General features: G+C 47.1%; 1 protein-coding gene across 5 annotated transcripts; it reads right to left on the bottom strand.

The window, feature by feature from the left end:
- Positions 1-321: 321 nt before the first annotated feature.
- Positions 322-22786, bottom strand: USP18 (ubiquitin specific peptidase 18). Of its 5 annotated transcripts, none has more exons than XM_073544085.1 (11): positions 22659-22786; positions 9652-9798; positions 9168-9264; positions 6917-7062; positions 5256-5335; positions 4699-4845; positions 4373-4465; positions 4004-4171; positions 2714-2845; positions 2101-2150; positions 322-1997 (listed from the first exon to the last, which is right to left on the bottom strand). In XM_073544085.1, the coding sequence occupies exons 2-11, from the start codon at positions 9767-9769 to the stop codon at positions 1919-1921; spliced, it is 1110 nt and encodes a 369-aa protein (XP_073400186.1). In that variant the 5' UTR covers positions 9770-9798; positions 22659-22786; the 3' UTR covers positions 322-1918. The 5 variants fall into 5 exon arrangements, with proteins under 5 accessions (XP_073400186.1, XP_073400187.1, XP_073400185.1 ...); XM_073544086.1 differs by having other exon boundaries at positions 22619-22746; XM_073544084.1 differs by lacking the exon at positions 22659-22786 and adding an exon at positions 20788-20944.
- Between the last annotated feature and the right edge of the window lie 3336 nt (positions 22787-26122).

The following is a 26122-nucleotide window of genomic DNA, read 5'->3' as shown; positions in this document are numbered from 1 at the left end:
TATATAGCCAATCAACTAAGTGGAGGTGTGTAAACAATGTCCAATCAGAGCGGAGAGCATAAGTGTCATGAATGCGGCCAATGCGCATAGCAGGAAGAAGCCTGTATTTAATACACCGCTGTCAGATGCTCTGCGCATGCGCAGGAAGTTCCTGACCTGACCTAAGTTCGCTTCTGACTTAATCTAAATAAATTAAACTCGTCCCCCCCCGAGGGTCCGCATGTGTCTGCTCACGGCCCCGGACTTTTTGCGTCCCACAACTTTATTTTGCAGTTTTCCAGTACTTTTCTTTTTCATATCTGACGGCGACTGGAGAGAAGAGACGGGAGGTGAAACTTTTATTCACATTAATAATGACACAATAAAGACAATGTAAACATCCGTTATAATTCACGGCTATAACACGGAGGCGCCGCGCGGTAGAGGAGCCGTGCTGGGGGGGGGTCTTCTTCACCGAGAGCTGGAGATGTAAGGCTCCGTTATAATCAGGCCGGACCCCACGGTGGGACTGGACCCCCCACATCCCCCACACCCAGGGATTGTGCTGGGAGATCTGGCACGGCGCCGTTATCCCCATTAATCACCTTGTGCAAGAATCCTGGATTCCACCTGTCATCCAGATAGATACGATGTAGACTGAGGGTTCGTTACAATGTGTCAGTGCAGATGCACAGAACCTCAAGCTCTTACCTGCACTGATACATTGTAACAAACCCTCAGCTGTGAGCAGGACAGCGTTAGGACAGGTTTTAGCCTCAATAAACACTGACAGCAAGCAGAGATCGTGAAGACGGCGACGGGAGGTAAAACAGAGTGTGTTAGAAAGAGGCGGAACGTTTCACCATGATGGGAGTAGTGATCCCCGTCACTAATAGCGGGGTGCGCTGGATGGCACCCACTGCACCCATCGGGCATTGACGGAGCGGCACTGCCACCTAGAGGCCATATTTAGTAACAGCACAACCACCAGTATTTGCACTGTCTGGACATAAGGGGAGTTAATATCGGAATGGGAAGAAGTTTTAAAACCGATTTAAAGACTTAAAAAGTGTTTTCACCTCTCAGGAGTGGAGATTTGTTGGGTCTTTTCCCAGTTTTAGCCCTCGCCTATAAACCTTTCTGATCCGGACCCCTCCTTAGTCTACGTCCTTCTCTCCTTCAGGTCTCCTCTCGCGCTGCCCCTATTGCCTGGGATGTGCGACCTCACTGCCGCAGACTCTCGCGTGTTCATACTGGCAATGCGTGACGGGTGTAAGCTGCAGGCCGCGATTTTACGATATTGCTTCCTTGGGAACTGATAAAATTTGGCACAATATTGAAATGCCGCCACATAGTGACATTCCACCCTAATACTTCCCATGGCCGCACATGTGACTGTAGTGCAGCTGAGACCCCAGTAATGGGCTAGATGCTTCCATAGTACTGCCGTGCTGCTGCAGCGCTGCTTGTGGCTGAGGTGCTACTTACTGCTGCTCGCACTGTCTGAAGATATGCAATTACAAGTTAAATCAGAAATAATAATATAATAAGTCACATAATAATAACAGGTGACACCGATCCTATAAGTTATGAATGAACGAAGTCCCGCCCCCCCGCCCCCAATCCTAAGAATGAGCCAGTCCTATAAGTGTTCAAGTATCTGAATGATCACTGCTCCACCTGCTGGTGATAAGGTGGAACTGCTACACCAAGACATTGGAGGCGGAGAACGCCCCAAAGTTACAGTACAATTGTGCGAAATCGCACAGCCATATACTCTAGCCACATCCAAAGCTGCGCATAAAAGTCTGTAAGATCTCCGGGCCTGAAGTTTCAGTGCTGGATGATGGGAAATGTAGTGTTTACCCCGGCAGAATGGTATAAACACCCCTTCACTCCCAGATCAAGAGCACACGGTGTATACGATAACGTAGTGGGATTATGGCAGAGCCCCGGAGCCCGAGGTTACAGTGCTCACGTCTGAATGCACATAGATGAGCAGGCTGGCCGTGCTCCCCCTGAAATACAAGAAAGGTGGCACAGTCCAAAATAGCTTCATAACACGCAATTAGCTGCTGCAGAACCTCTTTACATCCGTCCCTCACAACCCAAGATACTCACCAGTGAAAGGCTGTGTTTCCATATGTACATTTCACATCATCCCAGGACACCTAGAGTACAGAGATCACATGTAAGACCGCCACATAGTGCACACTAACGATATAGAGGACAGGCTGCGGGAACAGCTCACCTTCCATACATAACACCGCCACATAGTGCACACTAATGATATAGAGGACAGGCTGCGAGAACAGCTCACCTTCCATACATAATACTGCCACATAGTGCACACTAACGATATAGAGGACAGGCTGCGAGAACAGCTCACCTTCCATACATAACACCGCCACATAGTGCACACTAACGATATAGAGGACAGGCTGCGAGAACAGCTCACCTTCCATACATAACACCGCCACATAGTGCACACTAATGATATAGAGGACAGGCTGCGAGAACAGCTCACCTTCCATACATAACACCGCCACATAGTGCACACTAATGATATAGAGGACAGGCTGCGAGAACAGCTCACCTTCCATACATAACACCGCCACATAGTGCACACTAATGATATAGAGGACAGGCTGCGAGAACAGCTCACCTTCCATACATAACACCGCCACATAGTGCACACTAATGATATAGAGGACAGGCTGCGAGAACAGCTCACCTTACACACACAGGAATCATTGAAGAAATACCATCCTCCGTCCCTGCAGCTCTGAATGTAAGCACTGAAGTGACCAAAAGTTGCTGTCCCAGAGTGAGAGATCACCGCGAAGAGGCGATAGTTATAGTGTGTCTGCAAGAGGAAACCGGAGATTAGGTATCACACAGGATGGGATTAGATACACAGCTCAGCAGACAGTATCACACAGGAGAGGATTAGATACACGGCTCAGCAGTCAGTATCACACAAGAGAGGATTAGATACACGGCTCAACAGACAGTATCACACAGGAGAGGATTAGATACACAGCTCAGCAGTCAGCATCCCACAGGATAGGATTAGATACACGGCTCAGCAATCAGTATCACACAGGAGAGGATTAGATACACAGCTCAGCAGACAGTATCACACAGGATAGGATTAGATACACAGCTCAGCAGACAGTATCACACAGGAGAGGATTAGATACACAGCTCAGCAGACAGTATCACACAGGATAGGATTAGATACACGGCTCAGTCAGTTTCACACAGGAGAGGATTAGATACACGGCTCAGCAGTCAGTATCACACAGGAGAGGATTAGATACACGGCTCTGCAGTCAGTATCACACAGGAGAGGATTAGATACACGGCTCAGCAGTCAGTATCACAGGACAGGATTAGATACACGACTCAGCAGTCAGTATCACACAGGAGAGGATTAGATACACGGCTCAGCAGTCAGTATCACACAGGAGAGGATTAGATACACGGCTCAGCAGTCTATCACACAGGAGAGGATTAGATACACGGCTCAGCAGTCAGTATCACACAGGAGAGAATTAGATACACGGCTCAGCAGTCAGTATCACACAGGAGAGGATTAGATACACGGCTCAGCAGTCTATCACACAGGAGAGGATTAGATACACGGCTCAGCAGTCAGTATCACACAGGAGAGGATTAGATACACGACTCAGCAGTCAGTATCACACAGGAGAGGATTAGATACACGGCTCAGCAGTCAGTATCACAAAGGAGAGGATTAGATACACGGCTCAGCAGTCAGTATCACACAGGAGAGGATTAGATACACGACTCAGCAGTCAGTATCACACAGGAGAGGATTAGATACACGGCTCAGCAGTCAGTATCACACAGGAGAGGATTAGATACACGGCTCAGCAGTCAGTATCACACAGGATTAGATACACGGCTCAGCAGTCAGTATCACACAGGATTAGATACATTGGCGTGTCGCTCTCCGGCTGTACTATGGCCGTTTCCTGCCGGTCGCTGTCGCCCTCACCGTTGGCTGCTCGTCTTCAGGGAGATGTTCGGGGCCCAGGATCTCCATCAGATCTAGTGTTGGGGGGAAGGTGACTGTCCTGTTGATCTTCTGGATCGGGGATCTGGTCTTACAGAGCCGCGTCAGGTGGACGGTGAAGGTACGCGGCAGAGAGCGGAGGAGAGTGACCTGCCGAACAACGAGACAAGCATTCCTCAGCACCGGCAGGATCTCTGCTGGCTGTCAGTGATGAGAGGTGTCAGACAATCTGAGGACGGGGTCCGGTGACAGTAATGGCCTGTGTAGCCAATGTCTCCAAATGTCGTAGAACTACAACCCCCAGCATGTCCTGACACCTGCAGACCCCCGGGGCGTGGGATTTTGCGCTACCTTTGCCGGCCGGCTGTTCTTTCCACACTTTGGGCAGACATTCTCTTCTCCATATGAGTCCTGGCAGCGGAAATATCTCCAGAGCGCTCGCTCCTGACAACATGGAGACAGAATGACGAGGAGAGCGTCACTGTCACACAGCGAGGTCAGCAGCAGTTCCAACCGTGGGAGCGTCCAGAGACGCAAAATGGAGCTGTCGCTATAGCAACGGAACCAGAAGGCAGGGTTCTCACAGGTTGCTATGGGCAACGGCTCCACTTTTATGGCCCCTCCCTCCTCAGGGGTCATAATGGCGCCGTTTACAGCAGATTTTACGTCTCACTCACCAGAGTCAACTTTCTGTGATATTTGGAGTGAGAAACTCGGAGAGGGAGGGACAGGAGGTCGCGGGGGGCAGAGCTTTGGCGGTGGCACCTGTCACAGGTGAGACGCTCCTCCAGCGAGATGGTAAACAGCGAGCGCAGCGCCTCCTCCTGGACAAAGACAGAAGTGAACAGATCTAATCACAAGGCGCGGGGACGTGTGTGTGTGTGGGGGGGGGGAATGATTATTTGAAATTATGAGGGTATGATTACACACTTTGGATCATCACAACAGTCTCTGTTGCTGATAACAACCAATCACAATGCAGCTTTCATTTCACCAGAGCGGTTTTAAAAATGAAAGCTGCACTCTGATTGGTTGCTATGGACAACCGAGACTGTTGTGGTAAATGATGCCTAGTGTGTGTCACTTGTGGGGTGTCTGATCTCGGGGGCACTGCTGAGGACACTTGGTTGGATACAGGGGGTCTCTTCATCTGATAGAGAAGCAATGGAGCATCTAATGTGACTCAGTTCACAGACCCCCATATCAAAGCCGCAGCCCAAAACTGAGGGTTTACCAGGGGACGATCCGGCATGTTCTGCAGAAGATGATTCCAGAAGGAGGAGAAGACGTCGGCCACATCGACCTCGGCGAACACTGAGGAGACAAAACCAGTGTATAACCCTAAAAACGTGCACCCCGTACCACACTATAATACAGGGACCCCTCTATAGCAATGTGTACCCCCTCCCAGAATACAGGGACCCCTCTATAGCAATGTGTACCCCCTCCCAGAATACAGGGACCCCCTATAGCAATGTGTACCCCCTCCCAGAATACAGGGACCCCTCTATAGTAATGTGTACCCCCTCCCAGAATACAGGGACCCCTCTATAGTAATGTGTACCCCCTCCCAGAATACAGGGACCCCTCTATAGCAATGTGTACCCCCTCCCAGAATACAGGGACCCCCTATAGCAATGTGTACCCCCTCCCAGAATACAGGGACCCCTCTATAGTAATGTGTACCCCCTCCCAGAATACAGGGACCCCCTATAGCAATGTGTACCCCACTATAATACAGGGACCCCTCTATAGCAATGTGTACCCCACTATAATACAGGGACCCCTCTATAGCAATGTGTACCCCCTCCCAGAATACAGGGACCCCCTATAGCAATGTGTACCCCCTCCCAGAATACAGGGACCCCTCTATAGTAATGTGTACCCCCTCCCAGAATACAGGGACCCCTCTATAGTAATGTGTACCCCCTCCCAGAATACAGGGACCCCTCTATAGCAATGTGTACCCCCTCCCAGAATACAGGGACCCCCTATAGCAATGTGTACCCCCTCCCAGAATACAGGGACCCCTCTATAGTAATGTGTACCCCCTCCCAGAATACAGGGACCCCCTATAGCAATGTGTACCCCACTATAATACAGGGACCCCTCTATAGCAATGTGTACCCCACTATAATACAGGGACCCCTCTATAGCAATGTGTACCCCCTCCCAGAATACAGGGACCCCCTATAGCAATGTGTACCCCCTCCCAGAATACAGGGACCCCCTATAGCAATGTGTACCCCCTCCCAGAATACAGGGACCCCTCTATAGTAATGTGTACCCCCTCCCAGAATACAGGGACCCCCTATAGCAATGTGTACCCCACTATAATACAGGGACCCCTCTATAGCAATGTGTACCCCCTCCCAGAATACAGGGACCCCCTATAGCAATGTGTACCCCCTCCCAGAATACAGGGACCCCTCTATAGCAATGTGTACCCCCTCCCAGAATACAGGGACCCCCTATAGCAATGTGTACCCCCTCCCAGAATACAGGGACCCCTCTATAGTAATGTGTACCCCCTCCCAGAATACAGGGACCCCTCTATAGCAATGTGTACCCCACTATAATACAGGGACCCCTCTATAGCAATGTGTACCCCCTCCCATAATACAGGGACCCCTCTATAGCAATGTGGACCCCCTCCCAGAATACAGGGACCCCTCTATAGCAATGTGTACTCCACTATAATACAGGGACCCCTCTATAGCAATGTGGACCCCCTCCCAGAATACAGGGACCCCTCTATAGTAATGTGTACCCCTTCCCAGAATACAGGGACCCCTCTATAGTAATGTGTACCCCACTATAATACAGGGACCCCTCTATAGTGCCATGTACCCCATTGTTCAACCCAATTGTTATTTCTGTTACCAATACACTCACAGGTCAGTTTGGCCATCAGGAGACATCGGAGGACGCGGTGAGGGGGCACAGCATCTTCTCTGCTGTCCTGCATGTCCATAAACAGAGCAACGAGCTCATAGGGAAACCTCCTCTCTGCAGGAACATTGTCACCTGCCTCCCCGATCCTGCAGGAGACATGATGTTATCATCCTGTACCCTGAGCATCAGTGTCATTACCCTGCACCCCGAGTGTCAGTGGCATTATCCTGTACCCTGAACGTCAGTGTCATCATCCTGTCCCCCGAGCATCAGTGTCATCATCCTGTACCCCAAGCAATCATAGTTTCCCCCCGAGCATCAGTGTTATTACCCTGTACCCCGAGCATCAGTGTCATCATCCTGTACCCCAAGCAATCATAGTTTCCCCCCGAGCATCAGTGTTATTACCCTGTACCCCGAGCATCAGTGTCATTACCTTGTACCCCAAACGTCAGTGTCATCATCCTGTACCCCGAGCATCAGTGGCATTATCCTGTACCCCGAACGTCAGTGTCATCATCCTGTACCCCGAGCATCAGTGTCATCATCCTGTATCCTGAGTGTCAGTGTCATCATTCTGTACCCTGAGCGTCAGTGTCATCATCCTGTACCCCGAGCGTCAGCGTCATTACCCTGTACCCCGAGCGTCAGCGCCATCATCCTGTACCTCGAGCACCAGTGTCATCATCCTGTACCCTGAGTGTCAGTGTTATTATCCTGTACCCTGAGCGTCAGTATCATTATCCTGTACCCCAAGTGTCAGTGTCATTACCCTGTACCCCGAGCGTCAGTGTCATTATCCTGTACCCCGAGCGTCAGTGTCATTACCCTGTACCCCGAGTGTTAGTGGCATTATCCTGTACCCTGAGCGTCAGTGTCATTACCCTGTACCTCGAGCATCAGTGTCATTACCCTGTACCCCGAGTGTCAGTGTCATTATCTTGTACCCCGAGTGTTAGTGGCATTATCCTGAACCCTGAGCATCAGTGTCATTACCCTGTGCCTCGAGCATCAGTGTCATCATCCTGTACCCTGAGCATCAGTGTCATCATCCTGTACCCCGAGTGCCAGTGGCATTATCCCGTACACTGAATGTCTGTCATTATCCTGTACCCCGAGTGTCATCATCCTGTACCCTGAGTGTCAGCGTCATTACCCTGTACCCCGAATGTCAGTGTCATAATCCTGTACCCAGAGCGTCGGTGTCATTATCCTGTACCCCGAGCGTCAGCGTCATTATCCTGTACCCTGAGTGTCAGCGTCATTACCTTGTATGGGGAACAATGTCAGTGTCATCCGCTAACCCAAGTGTCATGTCATCAACTGGATGAAGACGGGCGGTCACCAGGTACTGATGATGGAGGTGACGGGCGGTCACCAGGTACTGATGATGGAGGTGACGGGCGGTCACCAGGTACTGATGATGGAGGTGACGGGCGGTCACCAGGTACTGATGATGGAGGTGACGGGCGGTCACCAGGTACTGATGATGGAGGTGACGGGCGGTCACCAGGTACTGATGATGGAGGTGATGGGCGGACACCAATTACTAATGGGATTTATATTAGTGATGAGCGAGTATACTCGTTGCTCGGGTGTCCTCCGAGTATTCTGGCGTGCGCGGAGATTTAGTTTTCGTTGTCTCAGGCTGAATACATGTGGAGATTCCCTAACATTCAGGCATTCCTCACACGTATTCAGGCTGGCCAGCAGAAGCAAATCATGCAGCTGAGACAACGAAAACTAAATCTCCGAGCACGCCAGAATACTCTGAGTATACTCGCTCATCACCAATTTATATTTGTCTTTTATCGGTCATTTTGCTTATTGATAAATGTTAATTACTAACACTTGTATTTTTGCAAGTTTCTCGCTTTACAGCATTTTTTCCATTCCAGCCTAAAACTTTTGCACAGCAGTATATTGTGAGAATTCGCTGCTGCTCGCACATCACGGCTCCCCGGTCTATAAGAATATCTTATCACGGTAATAGGTTCTCGCCTGCGGCTGGATAAGGGATCTGGGGGCAGATGACAATGATCCCTTCATTGCTGCAATAAGTGGGGGGTAAGAATGTGGCCGAGCGGAGGAGACATTCCTGAACTTCTGGAAACCCTCCTCCTATAATACAGGGGGCACATACTTTCCTGCACACTGTGCCTGATATATAGGGGACATGTAGGTGAGCATGCTCCGGGCAGACACTGAACAGGCAGAGAACACTGCAGGATTGTCAGAGCTTGGTTCTCACCGGCACAGTAAATCCGTGAATTCTTTGTACATGTAAAGTGTCTGTAGCAGCGGATTCAGGCAGCTCGTCACTCCGACACTACAGAGTCCGACCGCCCCTGAGGAACAGAGAACAACAGGAAATGTCAGGCAGAGAACAGACGATTCACCAGAAGGACAAGGGTTAATGTTCACTGACACAACACACATGACCTACAACGATGGAGACTTCACCCGCCAGCTCCACTGCATGTAAAGTATATGATCTACCTATGTAATAACACATCCCATTCAATCCTGTCCTAAGTGAGATGTGAAGACAGCCTAGAAAACACCTGGAGAAACTGTGAATGCAGCTCTGAAGGTAAAGAAAAGACCAAAGGCAGCAGAATAACATTAAATGTAAAGATACCATTGTAAAACAGAATTTAAGGGTTAATATATCAGATCAATCAAAACCAAAGAAACCTAAAAAGAGCAAAAATATCACCTGGAATAAAACTCACCATTTTTAAATTTCCCTGTGGAGTATGATAAACTTTTTAGGGGCTGAGCCGCACTGACATCCAGAGGAGAAACATCACCTTCCAGTAGTTGTATGTCTGCGTAACCGTCATCGAACATCCTGCCCCAAAAGTCATTGTAAGAGCAACCTACAACATACAAAAGGACATAAAAACACCCCCTTTATACAGTAACTGCTACAGTACTGCCCAAATGTACAGGAATGTAACTACTATTATACTGCTCCCTATGTACAAGAATATAACTACTATAATACTGCCCCTATATACAATAATATAACTAATATAATACTGCCCCTATGTACAAGAATATAACTACTATAATACTGCTCCCTATGTACAAGAATATAACTACTATAATACTGCCCCTATATACAATAATATAACTAATATAATACTGCCCCTATGTACAAGAATATAACTACTATAATACTGCTCCCTATGTACAAGAATATAACTACTATAATACTGCCCCTATGTACAAGAATATAACTACTATAATACTGCCCCTATGTACAAGAATATAGCTACTATAATACTGCCCCCTATGTACAAGAATATAACTACTATAATACTGCCCCCTATGTACAAGAATATAACTACTATAATACTGCCCCCTATGTACAAGAATATAACTACTATAATACTGCCCCCTATGTACAAGAATATAACTACTATAATACTGCTCCTATATACAAGAATATAACTACTATAATACTGCCCCTATGTACAAGAATATAACTACTATAATACTGCTCCTATGTACAAGAATATAACTACTATAATACTGCCCCCTATGTACAAGAATATAACTACTATAATACTGCCCCCTATGTACAAGAATATAACTACTATAATACTGCCCCCTATGTACAAGAATATAACTACTATAATACTGCCCCCTATGTACAAGAATATAACTACTATAATACTGCCCCCTATGTACAAGAATATATCTACTATAATACTGCTCCTATATACAAGAATATAACTACTATAATACTGCCCCCATGTACAAGAATATAACTACTATAATACTGCTCCTATATACAAGAATATAACTACTATAATACTGTTCCTATGTACAAGAATATAACTACTATAATACTGCTCCTATGTACAAGAATATAACTACTATAATACTGCCCCCCCATGTACAAGAATATAACTACTATAATACTGCCCCTATGTACAAGAATATAACTACTATAATACTGCTCCTATATACAAGAATATAACTACTATAATACTGCCCCCTATGTACAAGAATATATCTACTATAATACTGCTCCTATATACAAGAATATAACTACTATAATACTGCCCCCATGTACAAGAATATAACTACTATAATACTGCTCCTATATACAAGAATATAACTACTATAATACTGTTCCTATGTACAAGAATACAACTACTATAATACTGCTCCTATGTACAAGAATATAACTACTATAATACTGCCCCCTATGTACAAGAATATAACTACTATAATACTGCTCCTATGTACAAGAATATAACTACTATAATACTGCCCCCTATGTACAAGAATATAACTACTATAATACTGCCTCCTATATACAAGAATATAACTACTATAATACTGCTCCTATGTACAAGAATATAACTACTATAATACTGCCCCCTATGTACAAGAATATAACTACTATAATACTGCCCCCTATGTACAAGAATATAACTACTATAATACTGCCCCCTATGTACAAGAATATAACTACTATAATACTGCTCCTATGTACAAGAATATAACTACTATAATACTGCCCCCTATGTACAAGAATATAACTACTATAATACTGCCCCCTATGTACAAGAATATAACTACTATAATACTGCCCCCTATGTACAAGAATATAACTACTATAATACTGCTCCTATGTACAAGAATATAACTACTATAATACTGCCCCCTATGTACAAGAATATAACTACTATAATACTGCCCCCTATGTACAAGAATATAACTACTATAATACTGCTCCTATGTACAAGAATATAACTACTATAATACTGCCCCTATGTACAAGAATATAACTACTATAATACTGCCCCCTATGTACAAGAATATATCTACTATAATACTGCTCCTATATACAAGAATATAACTACTATAATACTGCCCCCTATGTACAAGAATATATCTACTATAATACTGCTCCTATATACAAGAATATAACTACTATAATACTGCCCCCTATGTATAAGAATATAACTACTATAATACTGTCCTTATGTACAAGAATATAACTACTATAATACTGCCTCCTAGCTGTGAGGTTGTGTGTCTGTGGTTCTCCTCATGTCTGGAGCAAGCCCAGGGAGGGGCCACCCTTGGCGGGGAAGCTCCCCAAGCAAGGCCCAGGCTTCCAGGCCTATACTGGGAGGAAACTCCCAACCTTCTCATGTGGATGGAAATCCCAGAGTTGCCTCTGCAGGAAATAAACCTCAGAATGGAAGTCCCAGCAGCATGGAGAAAGATCCTGTGTTGAAGTTCAGCACAGGAAAGAAACAGGAGAAAGCTTTGTCTGTGTGCAAGGATGTTTCTGTTAAACAGTCGGCCGGTCAAGGCAAACAGTGTCCAGAGCCTGGAAGGAAATCCCAGAAGGCATCTTCTGCTGAGAACCTGAGTGCTGGAGGGCAGGTGGCTGCACAGAAGGTGAGGCAGAGCCATCACCAGCTTCAGGTGTGCAGCTCACTCCAGGCAGACAGAGACGGACATCTCTGGAGAAGCAAACACTCCAGGAGAACCTTCAGCTTAGACATGTGGTGACCAGCATGGCTAGCTCTGGACGCACGAGGTTGCAGGCTGGTGGCAGTGGTAAAAGTGTTATGGAGGCTGGAGTCACAAAACCAGCGACATTAAAAACCAACGTGTCTACCCCTAAAGCAAGACCCCAGAAGGAGCCGCCGCGTGCCCCGGAGCTACAGCTGGCAGAGGAGATACCAGGACTGGTCAGGAGGATGGGTGAGTTGCAGCAGCAGAGGAATCTTCTGCAAATGGAAATAGACTGCATTTACAAGGTGAAGGCTGCTAATCCTGGGGATCACTCTGTATATGACCAGAGACTGAATGCACTGGGGGTAGAGCTGGCGACTGTGGTGCGGGACATAGACTGTGTGCTGGTGAGGATGGGGCCCCTGGCAGAGACATATAGGAACCAGGAGCGGTTTAGGTCCTACACGCAGGACTCTGCTGGTTCCCGCACAGACATTGTCCCAGGTGGGACCCGGCAGCAGGTACGGCCGGTGCTGCAGCCCGCTAGCTTCTGTTTCAAGGAGGGTCAGATACTACACCAGCAGCCGCAACTACCTGTGGCAGACCCCAAGCAGGAGCAAGAGGCTCAGATCCCAGCGGTACCACAAGTCCCAGCATGCCCAGCACAACAGCAAGACAGTGGACATGAGACTGCATCTACTGTTGGAGCCCAGGAGAGCACAAATTCTGGGGATATTGATACTGTTCATGTGGGGTTGGGGGCTGAAGGGGGTACAGAGACTGTGGTGGACATTGCGCATCCTGATGACGCTATTGAGATTGATGATGATGATGATAATAATAATGTGCAAAATGTCTGTGATTTCCCCCCTTTGGTTTCCAGCACACAAGGTATAACAGGCCCCTCCGCTGCAGACCCTCGCCCTGTCAGTCAGCCCAGTGTGGCCCCACAGGTCCCTCCCAGTAATGTTTGGAGCTGCGGCGCTCCGTCCTTTACCTCCGGCGCCAATTACACCGGGCAGGCTTTCAAAAGGAGGAATGTGGTGCGGTTCAGGCACAGAGGTGCCAAGGAGGATCTGCCGGAGAGGAGGCTGGTGGTCAGGGAGCTTCTGTGCCGCCAGATGGGGTTTGCGCCGGTTAATATCTTGGCGGTCATCAATCTGCCAGACAGACAGGGCTATGACATCAGCTTTAAGCTTATGTCTGATCTGGACAGATTCTGGGCCAATTTCCCCAAGTTCAGGGACGCTGATGGCTGGAACAAGTTCAGCTTCATTCCAATATCTAAGCCGGATACCGCCACGGTTAATATCATCTTTTGGAATGAGGCTGTTCCCCCGCAGGACATTGTGGTGTGGCTCCGGAGGCATTGTGACCTTGTCTCCGACCTCACCAAAAACAGGGATGAGGACGGTATATGGACCGGTGGATGGAAGGTGCTGGTGAAACTGCGCCAGCACAACAATATCACGGCTCACTTACCCAACTCCTTCTTTATCGGGAGGGAGAAGGGGGTTTGCTTCTACCCTGGGCAGCCACGAAAGTGTTTTAAGTGTGGTAAAGTGGGTTACCTGGCAAACACCTGTACCGTGGTAAAGTGCAGCCTGTGCGGGGAAGTCGGCCACTTAGCGGCAGATTGCCAGAACATCAGGTGCAACCTCTGTGGGGAGGTCGGCCACCCTCACAGGGACTGTCCTGATGCCTGGCACAATATATGCAAGCTCCTTCCTGATGAGGAGTTAGTGACAGGGACAGAGGCTCAGGAGGAGGAGGCTTTAATGTCAGGGACAGTACTGACCAGGTCAGAGGTCCACCAGGGGTCCGCTCAGGTAACATCAGAGCAGCTTTGTACAGAGGGTACAGAGGGGAGCATGGAGGTCGTCCCTCAGGTCCAGCAGCCACATGTAGCCACCACTTCAGTATCACCATCTCTAGCTGAAGAAAGTGGCTGTAATCAGGTTAAAAGGAAAAAAAAGGACAAGGCCTCCCGTAAACCTGAGGAGTATGTCACTAGCCAGGGTGGCAGGAAAAAAGTCCAGAGTTTGGCAGGTGTGATGGTCGTGTCCAATAAGTTTGATGTTTTGTCTGAGTCTGATGGGGACTTGGAGGAAGAGATAAAAAGAACAGAGACTGAGTATGACAGGGACGTAGCGGACCATCCCCCTACAAAACGGAAGCCTGTACTTGCTGACACTGAGATACAGTCTGACATGTAGTCAGAACATCTGTGACCCAGACTTATGATGGCGGCTTTTACATCTCTGCTCCTCTGTTGTGGTATTGTGATGGCAGACTTCTCATTAAAAGTAACATCCAGTAATGTGAACAGCATTAAGGTGAGGAGGACGAGGCACGCTGTCTATGACCATCTCCGATACCTGGACGCAGATGTCATCTTTCTGCAGGAGACGCGGCTGACGACTCAAGGGCTCATGAGGGAGGCTGAGAGGGAATGGCGGTCTGGTCCCTCTTTTTGGTCACTGGCTGTGGAGCCGTACGCCGGGGTCGCCATTCTGTTTAACACCAGGGATGTGACAGTACATAGGATGACGGAGGTGGTTATGGGAAGGTGTCTGGTCCTGGAAGTCACTGTTCATGGGAGGCGTCTCCGGCTTATTAACATCTATGGGCCACAGACGGTGACTGACAGGATACAGTTATTTAATGATGTCAAGCCTTATCTGTTCACCTCTCTTCCAGTGATAATGGTGGGGGACTTTAATGCCATACTGACATCAGGTGACAGCTCCTCAGGTAGAACCGTGACGAGGGATGGTAGGATCTTGAATAACATAGTCCTGCAGGCCGGATTAGGGGACGTCTTTAAACGGGGAGGACGAAAGCCAAAATTAACCTATTCCTGCTCCAATAGAGGCAGTAGAATAGATCTGGCTTTTGTAAGTCCCATGGAAGTCATTGGTGCCATGAGTGAGAGAGTCGTCCCATACTCAGACCATCTTGCCCTATATTTCTGCCTGGGGGCCACTAAGCGAGCTGATGTTGGTAGGGGGTTATGGAGACTCAATTGCGGCCTCCTCCATGATGTCTCTGTCCAGAGTTGTGTCCATTCCCTTTTGCAGGGTCATCTACAGAGAGTGGACTTCTATGACAACATGGCCGACTGGTGGGAAGACGTCAAGGATGATATCAGATGCCTCTTGAAGAGACTGTCAGTTAAGAAAGGCCGGAGTAAGTATAGCCAGTACCTAAGGCTGCGCAAAGAATTGGAGTCACTGTATTCGGAGGGCGGGGGTAACCAAGAGAAGATCGACAGGCTGAAATCTGAGATAAGGCAGTATCAGTACAGCAGGTATACCTCCTTGGTTCTTGAACGGGATTATGGGGTCTTAGGGGCACCTGATCCCTTTGAGAATTGCCGGGAGCGGGTGGCCAATAAATTGGTCACAGGTCTCATTGACTCCCAGGGTGTATTGCAGGAATCTCGGGAGGGTATCCTGGGGGTTGTGAAATCTTATTATACTGACTTGTTTCAGAGGAAGGCTTTGGATAAACATAAAATGACTCAATTCTTGGAGGCAACTCCAACACCTGATATTAATGATCTGGACTTTTCTCCTTTGACAGCAGAATTAACGGTGGAGGAGGTTAAGGAGGCTATTGATAAGTTACATCTGAAGAAGGCACCAGGTCCAGATGGTATAACAGCAGAATTTTATAAGAAATTCAAAGACCTCCTGGCTCCAATTCTTGTGGATGTTTACAAAAATTGTCTAGAAAATCACCTGATGCCTCCATCCATGAGAGTGTCCTCATTAATTCTGCTGTCTAAAGGTAAGGAGCCGAGCGACATCAAGAACTGGAGGCCAATTGCCCTCTTGAATGTTGACAGGAAGATTCTGGCAAAGATCCTGTTTTCTAGGTTAGTCTGTTTGTCCCCAGCACTGTTGGTAGGCTCTCAGTTTGGCACGGTAAAAGGGCGGAACATCTCTGGAGCGGTCATCTCGATACGGGAGATGTTTGAGAGATGTAAAGCTCTGTGGTGTGGGAGATATGTTGTTAGTCTGGACCAGGCTAAAGCCTTTGACAGAGTTGATCATGATTATCTGTGGGCCACTTTGTCAAAGTATGGTATTCCAGGACAATTTGTGGATTGGCTGAAGACTTTGTACAGAGAGGCGGTGAGCTTTCCTCTGATTAATGGTTGGCAGGGTGGCACTTTTGGAGTTGAGGCGGGGGGTGAGACAGGGCTGCCCGCTGAGTCCACTCCTGTATGTTTTTGCCATAGACCCGTTTTTGAGGTCACTGCAGGAGTGTAACTTTTGGGGGGTGCCGGTCCCCCACTGCTTGCCTCTGAAGGTGGTTGCCTACGCGGATGATGTGACGCTGGTGATATCTAATCCTCATGAGGTGCAGATGTTATCTGCGGCCATCAGAAGTTACTCAGAGGCCTCCGGGTCTCTGGTCAACCTTGAGAAGAGTCAAGCTCTGTGGACATTGCAATCTGACCCAGACTTTGATCTGCCGCAGTTTGTTAAGGCCTCCACCCATATTAAGATCTTAGGGGTTAAATTTGGGAGGGAAGATAATGCCAGCCTAAATTGGGAGGAAAAATTGGAGACCGGAAATGCAAAGGTTCAGCGATGGAAGAACTAGAGGCTGACCTACAGAGAAAGGGTTGCTATGTTGAAGACTTACCTGGTCCCCGTCTTCTTGTATGTCTCTGTCGTTTTTCCTTTGCCAGAATCCTTCTCCGCGAGGCTCCTCAGCCTGTTCTTCCAGCTCTTGTGGGGGAACAGGATGAACCTGATAAAGAGGGGAATAACGTACCTACAGCGGAGTGAGGGCGGGCTGGATATGTTAAATCCAAGGGTTTTCTTTGACTCCTTGTTTCTGAAAGTAAATTTTGGGAGCATGGATTCAAACAGTAGCTCCCTGTGGGTGAATAGTATCAGGTATTGGATATTGCCTTTTGCAGAATCTTGGGTGCGAGGCGGCAGTCTCAAGAGGAGGAGATGGACAGGTGACCACCTCCCCCAGTATCTGGAATATGGTCTGAAGTGTGTCAGGAAGTGGAGACTGGAGAAGTCCTACATTGAGAGTAATACGAGGAAAGATCTGTGTGCTCATATATGTAGGACTTTCTTCCACTCTCCACTGGCCCTAAGAGATTGTGCCACCAGGACCCTTCAGGACAGTCTCCGATTCCTCAACGGGAGGCGACTTCCAGCAAAGTTTTTTGACATTGCTTGGCTGTCGCTACATGGGAAGCTCTTTGTGAGGGGGAACTTAAAATATTTAAGTGTTTCGGATCGGAACTGTCCCCTTGGTTGTCAGCAGGAGGAAACCATGGAGCATTTTATTTGTGATTGCTGGGGAGGTAGGGAAATATGGACGGAAGTATCGACCAAGCTGAAAATCCCCAGACTGCTGTCCCTGAATTACCCTGACATTATCTATGGAGTCCCATCCACTGACGGTACCATCGACAGGGGGACAATGTACCTGATCATTACCACCATTAAGTATTACCACTGGCACATGAGAACCCGAGTGTCTCTCCACAGCGAGCCCTTCCATCCCATCACCGCAGCCACAAAGATACTGTCCGAGCTCAGATGGATAAGAGCGATAGAGATAAAGAAAAGTCAGAGTAATGAGAAACTATGGAGGAATGTGTCTGTGGGATAATAACATGATCGTGTTACTAAAAGTGTTAATTTCATATTCTTCCTTCCACAGGAGTGAACTCTAAGTTACCTTTATTCCTAATGTATTAATTTAGTTCTATAATTATTGTCTGATGCATTCATGAGAATTTATATTTTGTATTAAGGAAGAATTCTGTTTCTTTTAATTGTATTTGTTGGTTTTATACAATAAAAATTGCCCCCTATGTACAAGAATATAACTACTATAATACTGCTCCTATGTACAAGAATATAACTACTATAATACTGCCCCCTATGTACAAGAATATAACTACTATAATACTGCCCCTATGTACAAGAATATAACTACTATAATACTGCTCCTATGTACAAGAATATAACTACTATAATACTGCCCCTATGTACAAGAATATAACTACTATAATACTGCCCCTATGTACAAGAATATAACTACTATAATACTGCCCCCTATGTACAAGAATATAACTACTATAATACTGCTCCTATGTACAAGAATATAACTACTATAATACTGCTCCTATGTACAAGAATATAACTACTATAATACTGCTCCCTATGTACAAGAATATAACTACTATAATACTGCTCCCTATGTACAAGAATATAACTACTATAATACTGCTCCTATGTACAAGAATATAACTACTATAATACTGCCCCCTATGTACAAGAATATAACTACTATAATACTGCTCCTATGTACAAGAATATAACTACTATAATACTGCCCCTATGTACAAGAATATAACTACTATAATACTGCTCCTATGTACAAGAATATAACTACTATAATACTGCCCCATATGTACAAGAATATAACTACTATAATACTGCCTCCTATATACAAGAATATAACTACTATAATACTGCTCCTATGTACAAGAATATAACTACTATAATACTGCCGCTACGTACAAGAATATAACTACTATAATACTGCCGCTATGTACAAGAATATAACTACTATAATACTGCTCCTATGTACAAGAATATAACTACTATAATACTGCCGCTACGTACAAGAATATAACTACTATAATACTGCTCCTATATACAAGAATATAACTACTATAATACTGCTCCTATATACAAGAATATAACTACTATAATACTGCCCCATATGTACAAGAATATAACTACTATAATACTGCCTCCTATATACAAGAATATAACTACTATAATACTGCTCCTATGTACAAGAATATAACTACTATAATACTGCCGCTACGTACAAGAATATAACTACTATAATACTGCCGCTATGTACAAGAATATAACTACTATAATACTGCTCCTATGTACAAGAATATAACTACTATAATACTGCCCCTATGTACAAGAATATAACTACTATAATACTGCTCCTATATACAAGAATATAACTACTATAATACTGCTCCTATATACAAGAATATAACTACTATAATACTGCCCCCATGTACAAGAATATAACTACTATAATACTGCTCCTATATACAAGAATATAACTACTATAATACTGCTCCTATGTACAAGAATATAACTACTATAATACTGCTCCTATGTACAAGAATATAACTACTATAATACTGCCCCCTATGTACAAGAATATATCTACTATAATACTGATCCTATATACAAGAATATAACTACTATAATACTGCCCCCTATGTACAAGAATATAACTACTATAATACTGCTCCTATGTAGAAGAATATAACTACTATAATACTGCCTCTATGTACAAGAATATAACTACTATAATACTGCCCCTATGTACAAGAATATAACTACTATAATACTGCCCCTATGTACAAGAATATAACTACTATAATACTGCCCCTATGTACAAGAATATAACTACTATAATACTGCCCCTATGTACAAGAATATAACCACTATAATACTGCCTCCTATGTACAAGAATATAACTACTATAATACTACCCCTATGTATAAGAATATAACTACTATAATACTGCTCCTGCGCTGTGTCTGCCATAGATGGGGGGGTAGAAGTGACATTCTGTGCTCCATCTTGCAGAGTCCTGAGAGTGCAGGCAGTGGTGTCAATTTAGAAATGACAGTGATCAGTAAGCAAATTAAGGCAGTGTAAGGCTGTGTGCACACGATGCAGATTTGCAGCGGATTTTACCACGCAGAAACGTTGCATATCCGCATTGTGATGTACAGTAGCCTTAAAATCAATGGAAAGAAAACCGCTGTGCAGACGCTGCGGAGTTTTCCGCGAGGTTTTCCTGCGGTACAAAATCCACAGCATGTCACTTGTTTTGTGCGGTTTTCCACCTCCCTGTCTCCAAAACCGCAAGGAAAACGCAGGAAAAATGGAAGAAATCCGCATGAAAAATGCAGGTCATTTGACCTGCGGATTTCTTCCATTCTGCACGGAAAAATCCGCAGGGTTAAAAACTCTGTCTGCACTCAGCCTAAGAAAATACTGAGGCTTCCTCATTTGCATATGATATAAATTGTTTTTTTTTTTTGTGTTCTTTTGGTAATATCTGCAGTACAGGTCTGATTTCCTGGCATCAGTGTGGTGCAGGGCAGAAGGGGACTCACATCTGATGCTGGCAGTGATGGGAGGACAGGTGTATTGCCGTCTGATGGATTTTCTACATACAGAATTATTTAGGTGTTTTCCACTCTGGGTTCCCGATAAATGAGAGCAGGTTACACCCGAGGAGGGTGACGCCCGAGGCCCGGGCTCATCTGTCCTCAGCCGTGTATATACCTGCGTTGTGATGTGACGGTGGGTCATTCTCTGTAGGGGTCTCCTGTGATCTCTCCGGGTATCTGGCTGCATTTCTCCGTCTTTCCTTCTCTACATATTTATATTTATCATTACCTCCAATAATGAATAAAAGTGACACCATTGTAGAGTGAAAAGAAGGGAAACGTGTAAGAAGAAGGGTCCGCAGAGACCCCCAAGTATATACACACTATATCCAGAGAGCGGAGACCCCCCCGAGTATATACACACACTATATACAGAGAGCGGAGACCCCCCCAGTATATACACTATATACAGGCAGTGGAAACCCCCGAGTATATACGCTATATACAGGCGCCGGAGACCCCCGAGTATATACGCTATATACAGGCAGCGGAGACCCCCCCCCCCCCTCCGAGTATATACAGAGAGCGGAAGAGCGGAGACCCCCCCCCCCCCCGAGTATATACACTATATCCAGAGAGCGGAGACCCCCCGAGTATATACACTATATACAGGCAGTGGAAACCCCCGAGTATATACGCTATATACAGGCGCCGGAGACCCCCGAGTATATACGCTATATACAGGCGCCGGAGACCCCGGAGTATATACACTATATACAGGCAGCGGAGACACCCCCCCGAGTATATACAGAGAGCGGAGACCCCCCCCCCCCCCCCCGAGTATATACACTACATCCAGAGAGCGGAGACCCCCCCGAGTACATACACTATATCCAGAGAGCGGAGACCCCCCCCGAGTATATACAGAGAGCGGAGACCCCAGAGTATATGCACTATATACAGGCAGCGGAGACCCCGGAGTATATACACTATATACAGGCAGCGGAGACCCCCGAGTATATACACTATATACAGACAGCGGAGACACCCCCCCCCCCCCCCCCCGAGTATATACAGAGAGCGGAGACCCCCCCCCCCCGAGTATATACACTATATCCAGAGAGCGGAGACCCCCCCGAGTACATACACTATATCCAGAGAGCGGAGACCCCCCCCGAGTATATACAGAGAGCGGAGACCCCAGAGTATATGCACTATATACAGGCAGCGGAGACCCCGGAGTATATACACTATATACAGGCAGCGGAGACCCCCGAGTATATACACTATATACAGGCAGCGGAGACCCCCGAGTATATACACTATATACAGGCAGCGGAGACCCCCGAGTATATACACTATATCCAGACAGCGGAGACCCCCGAGTATATACACTATATACAGACAGCGGAGACCCCCGAGTATATACACTATATACAGGCAGCGGAGACCCCGGAGTATATACACTATATACAGACAGCGGAGACCCCGGAGTATATACACTATATACAGAGAGCGGAGACCCCCCAGTATATACACTATATACAGAGAGCGGAGACCCCCCAGTATATACACTATATACAGAGAGCGGAGACCCCCCCAGTATATACACTATATACAGACAGCGGAGACCCCGGAGTATATACACTATATACAGAGAGCGGAGACCCCCCCAGTATATACACTATATACAGAGAGCGGAGACCCCCCCAGTATATACACTATATACAGACAGCGGAGACCCCGGAGTATATACACTATATACAGAGAGCGGAGACCCCCCCAGTATATACACTATATACAGAGAGCGGAGACCCCCCCAGTATATACACTATATACAGAGAGCGGAGACCCCCCCAGTATATACACTATATACAGAGAGCGGAGACCCCCCCAGTATATACACTATATACAGAGAGCGGAGACCCCCCCCAGTATATACACTATATACAGAGAGCGGAGACCCCGGAGTATATACACTATATACAGACAGCAGCTGTACTTACAGAGCAGGGTGTGTGGACAGGACTGCACTGAGGCTCCTACCTTATATACGGCTGGGGCTCACATGCACGCTCTCACATGCACGCTCTCACACTCGCTCACAGCCAGGACTCCGCTCTCTCTAGTTTCATTTCTCTCTCTTCAGTCAGGAAAATGAAACTAGAAAACTGCAGCTGAGAGGGGTCCCGAGCCCAGGAGCATTAACCCCTGCCGAGCCCAGGAGCATTAACCCCTGCCGAGCCCAGGAGCATTAACCCCTGCCGAGCCCAGGAGCATTAACCCCTGCCGAGCCCAGGAGCATTAACCCCTGCCGAGCCCAGCAGCATTAACCCCTGCCGAGCCCAGCAGCATTAACCCCTGCCGAGCCCAGGAGCATTAACCCCTGCCGAGCCCAGCAGCATTAACCCCTGCCGAGCCCAGGAGCATTAACCCCTGCCGAGCCCAGCAGCATTAACCCCTGCCGAGCCCAGCAGCATTAACCCCTGCCGAGCCCAGGAGCATTAACCCCTGCCGAGCCCAGGAGCATTAACCCCTGCCGAGCCCAGGAGCATTAACCCCTGCCGAACCCAGGAGCATTAACCCCTGCCGAGCCCAGGAGCACGGCGCTGTTAACCCCTGCCGTGCCCCACACACAGACGGGAGCGCCCCCTGTGCAAGGACAGTACGCGGACCCCTGTTGCAGTGCGGCCTGCAGTTTTGGGGTGGGCAGTGACCCCCTGACTTCTTGGCCTCTCTGCGGCTGCACAGGTTGCACCAATGATCTGTCTGCCCCTGATTTAACCCCTTAACGAGGCGACCTCCATTCTGTGCGATCTTCGGCACGTTGCGCAGTTTCATGTCGCTGGTCGGCCGACGCGAGGGAGAAATTGCACCAGATTCACAGATTCAGCAATGAAGAATAAGCGGATACTATGTGTCATGGGGTCGTGTGGTCGGGGCGGCTGGACGGCATCACTGGGGCTGTGGCCGGAGCGATGGTGGGATTATTGCAGGATACACGAGTGGAGGGAAGTCGTCCTTTTCCGTGATGTTACGTTATATGGACGCCAGACGTCTGTGCTGCAGATTATTCCCCCGGCCGGGAAGGGAGGAGAGCGCTGGAGAAGCCGCAGGTCGCTGGTTTCTTTTCTTCATATCAGTGACTCATTTTTGTGACGAGAATTTATTCAGGGCATCCAGCCACAAAGTGGAGACCCCGTAATGTTAGAGGGGTGGAAGGGAGTGCTGAGGAGACCGCTGTGCTGTCCCCATAACAGCAGAGTCCGGACCGTAAACGCTGCACGCAGCCGTACATCACCAAGCACAAGGCCGAGTGCAGTGGAAACTTGTATATGTAGGCGATGTATGGCCGGCAGTTAACTAGTATCTATCACAGAGGTGATGACATCCTGAGAAAAGGCCGTCTCCTGTCTCCGACCCCCGGGGGCCTTCCTGTGAGCACACAGAATTGGGACATTTCCCACCTCTGATGCCTTGAGGGCAGATGCCAAAACGGGACGTATTCACAGCCTGACAATTTCTATTTACTATGGGAAAGAAAAGCGAAGACAAGAACCTTTAGAAATCATGTATTCATTGGTAGAGTCACCATGGTCCAGTCACAAACCAGGAATTAGAATATTGACATGAGAGGCTGGTCCAGAAATCTGATCTCCAGGTTAAATCTATAAATTAGGCCTTTACACAAAGAAAGCTGTTCACAGACTGAGGGGCAGCTGAGCTGATGTGAGCCATTTCATATTCATCCCCCCTCAGGGTGCAGAATACCAGACTGCAAGGTTTAGACATCTCTGTAAGTTTTCTCCATTTTATTTTATCGCTGTTTTGCATATTTGTATGTCACTGTTTCCATATTTTTATATCCGTTTATTGTAAGCACTGTACCTTTTCTATTAAAGCTTAAAACTCTAATATGTTTGAACCTTGTATGCTATTAAGAATCCATAGCCTTAGAGTGTGCGCTCCTGGTGATTGGCACATAGTAGTATCTCCAGGACCCATCGCCCGTGTGTTCGGTGAGTGGTGGCAGCGTGTATGAGTGGGGTGTGATTTAGGTTCCCAGTGCAGCATAGGACAGAGGATGAATGCTGGACGGAGTGAGAGGAGATAGATTAACCTTTCCAGGCGCAACCCCAAGTCATGTGCGGAGAAGCGGGTACGTGACACCGAGCGTCTAATGTAGTGATGTAAAGCCGCCACCCGCTGGACTCTGGAGGAGACATGTTCTGTGCAGTGACGGATCGCCAGAGGGGTACCAATTGCGGTCGCAGGGGATACAACTGTACCGGGCTAGAGGGGGACCCGCCGACCCCTGTGCTTACTGCAGCTGGGTGTCTGAGGACCCACATTCAGCTGAAGTGTATTCCAGTGCAGGGACCTTGCGGCTCACTGCGCTACAATTCACAGTACCAGTCAATCAGAGGCCAGCAGATAACGTCAGCATGCCAGGCATTGGCGTCTCATGGCAGTGACATTATACATCACCATAGCAGGCACGTCAATGTCAGCTGCCTCTAATTGGCTGATAGTTTCAATTGCAGTGCAGGGAGCCAGAGGGTCCCTGCACTGCAATACACTTCAGCTCAATGGACCCAGGATGTGAGACATATATACCAGGATCGGGACATATACACCAAGATGGGGGACATATTTACCAGGATGTGAGACATATATACCAGGATGGGAGACATATACACCTGGATGGGGACATATACAGTATACCAGGATGGGGACATACATACCAGGATGGAGAACATATATATATTTACCAGGATGGGGGACATATATACCCAGGATGGGGGACATATACTGTATACCAGGATGTGAGACATATATACAGTTGTGGCCAAAAGTATTGACACCCCTGCAATTCTGTCAGATAATACTCAGTCTCTTCCTGAAAATGATTGCAAACACAAATTCTTTGGTATTATTATCTTCATTTAATTTGTCTTAAATGAAAAAACACAAAAGAGAATGAAGCAAAAAGCAAAACATTGATCATTTCACACAAAACTCCAAAAATGGGCGAGACAAAAGTATTGGCACCCTCAGCCTAATACTTGGTTGCACAACCTTTAGCCAAAATAACTGCGACCAACCGCTTCTGGTAACCATCAATGAGTTTCTTACAATGCTCTGCTGGAATTTTAGACCATTCTTCTTTGGCAAACTGCTCCAGGTCCCTGATATTTGAAGGGTGCCTTCTCCAAACTGCCATTTTTAGATCTCTCCACAGGTGTTCTATGGGATTCAGGTCTGGACTCATTGCTGGCCACCTTAGGAGTCTCCAGTGCTTTCTCTCAAACCATTTTCTAGTGCTTTTTGAAGTGTGTTTTGGGTCATTGTCCTGCTGGAAGACCCCTGACCTCTGAGGGAGACCCAGTTTTCTCACACTGGGCCCTACATTATGCTGCAAAATTTGTTCGTAGTCTTCAGACTTCATAATGCCATGCACACGGTCAAGCAGTCCAGTGCCAGAGGCAGCAAAGCAACCCCAAAACATC

The sequence above is a fragment of the Dendrobates tinctorius genome, unplaced genomic scaffold (assembly GCF_039654945.1).
Source record: "Dendrobates tinctorius isolate UK_male_01 unplaced genomic scaffold, ASM3965494v1 ptg000136l, whole genome shotgun sequence".
NCBI classification, from domain to species: Eukaryota; Metazoa; Chordata; class Amphibia; order Anura; family Dendrobatidae; genus Dendrobates; species Dendrobates tinctorius.
The sequence above is the reverse complement of the archived record's forward strand: the minus strand, read 5'-3'. Positions and strand labels throughout refer to the sequence as shown.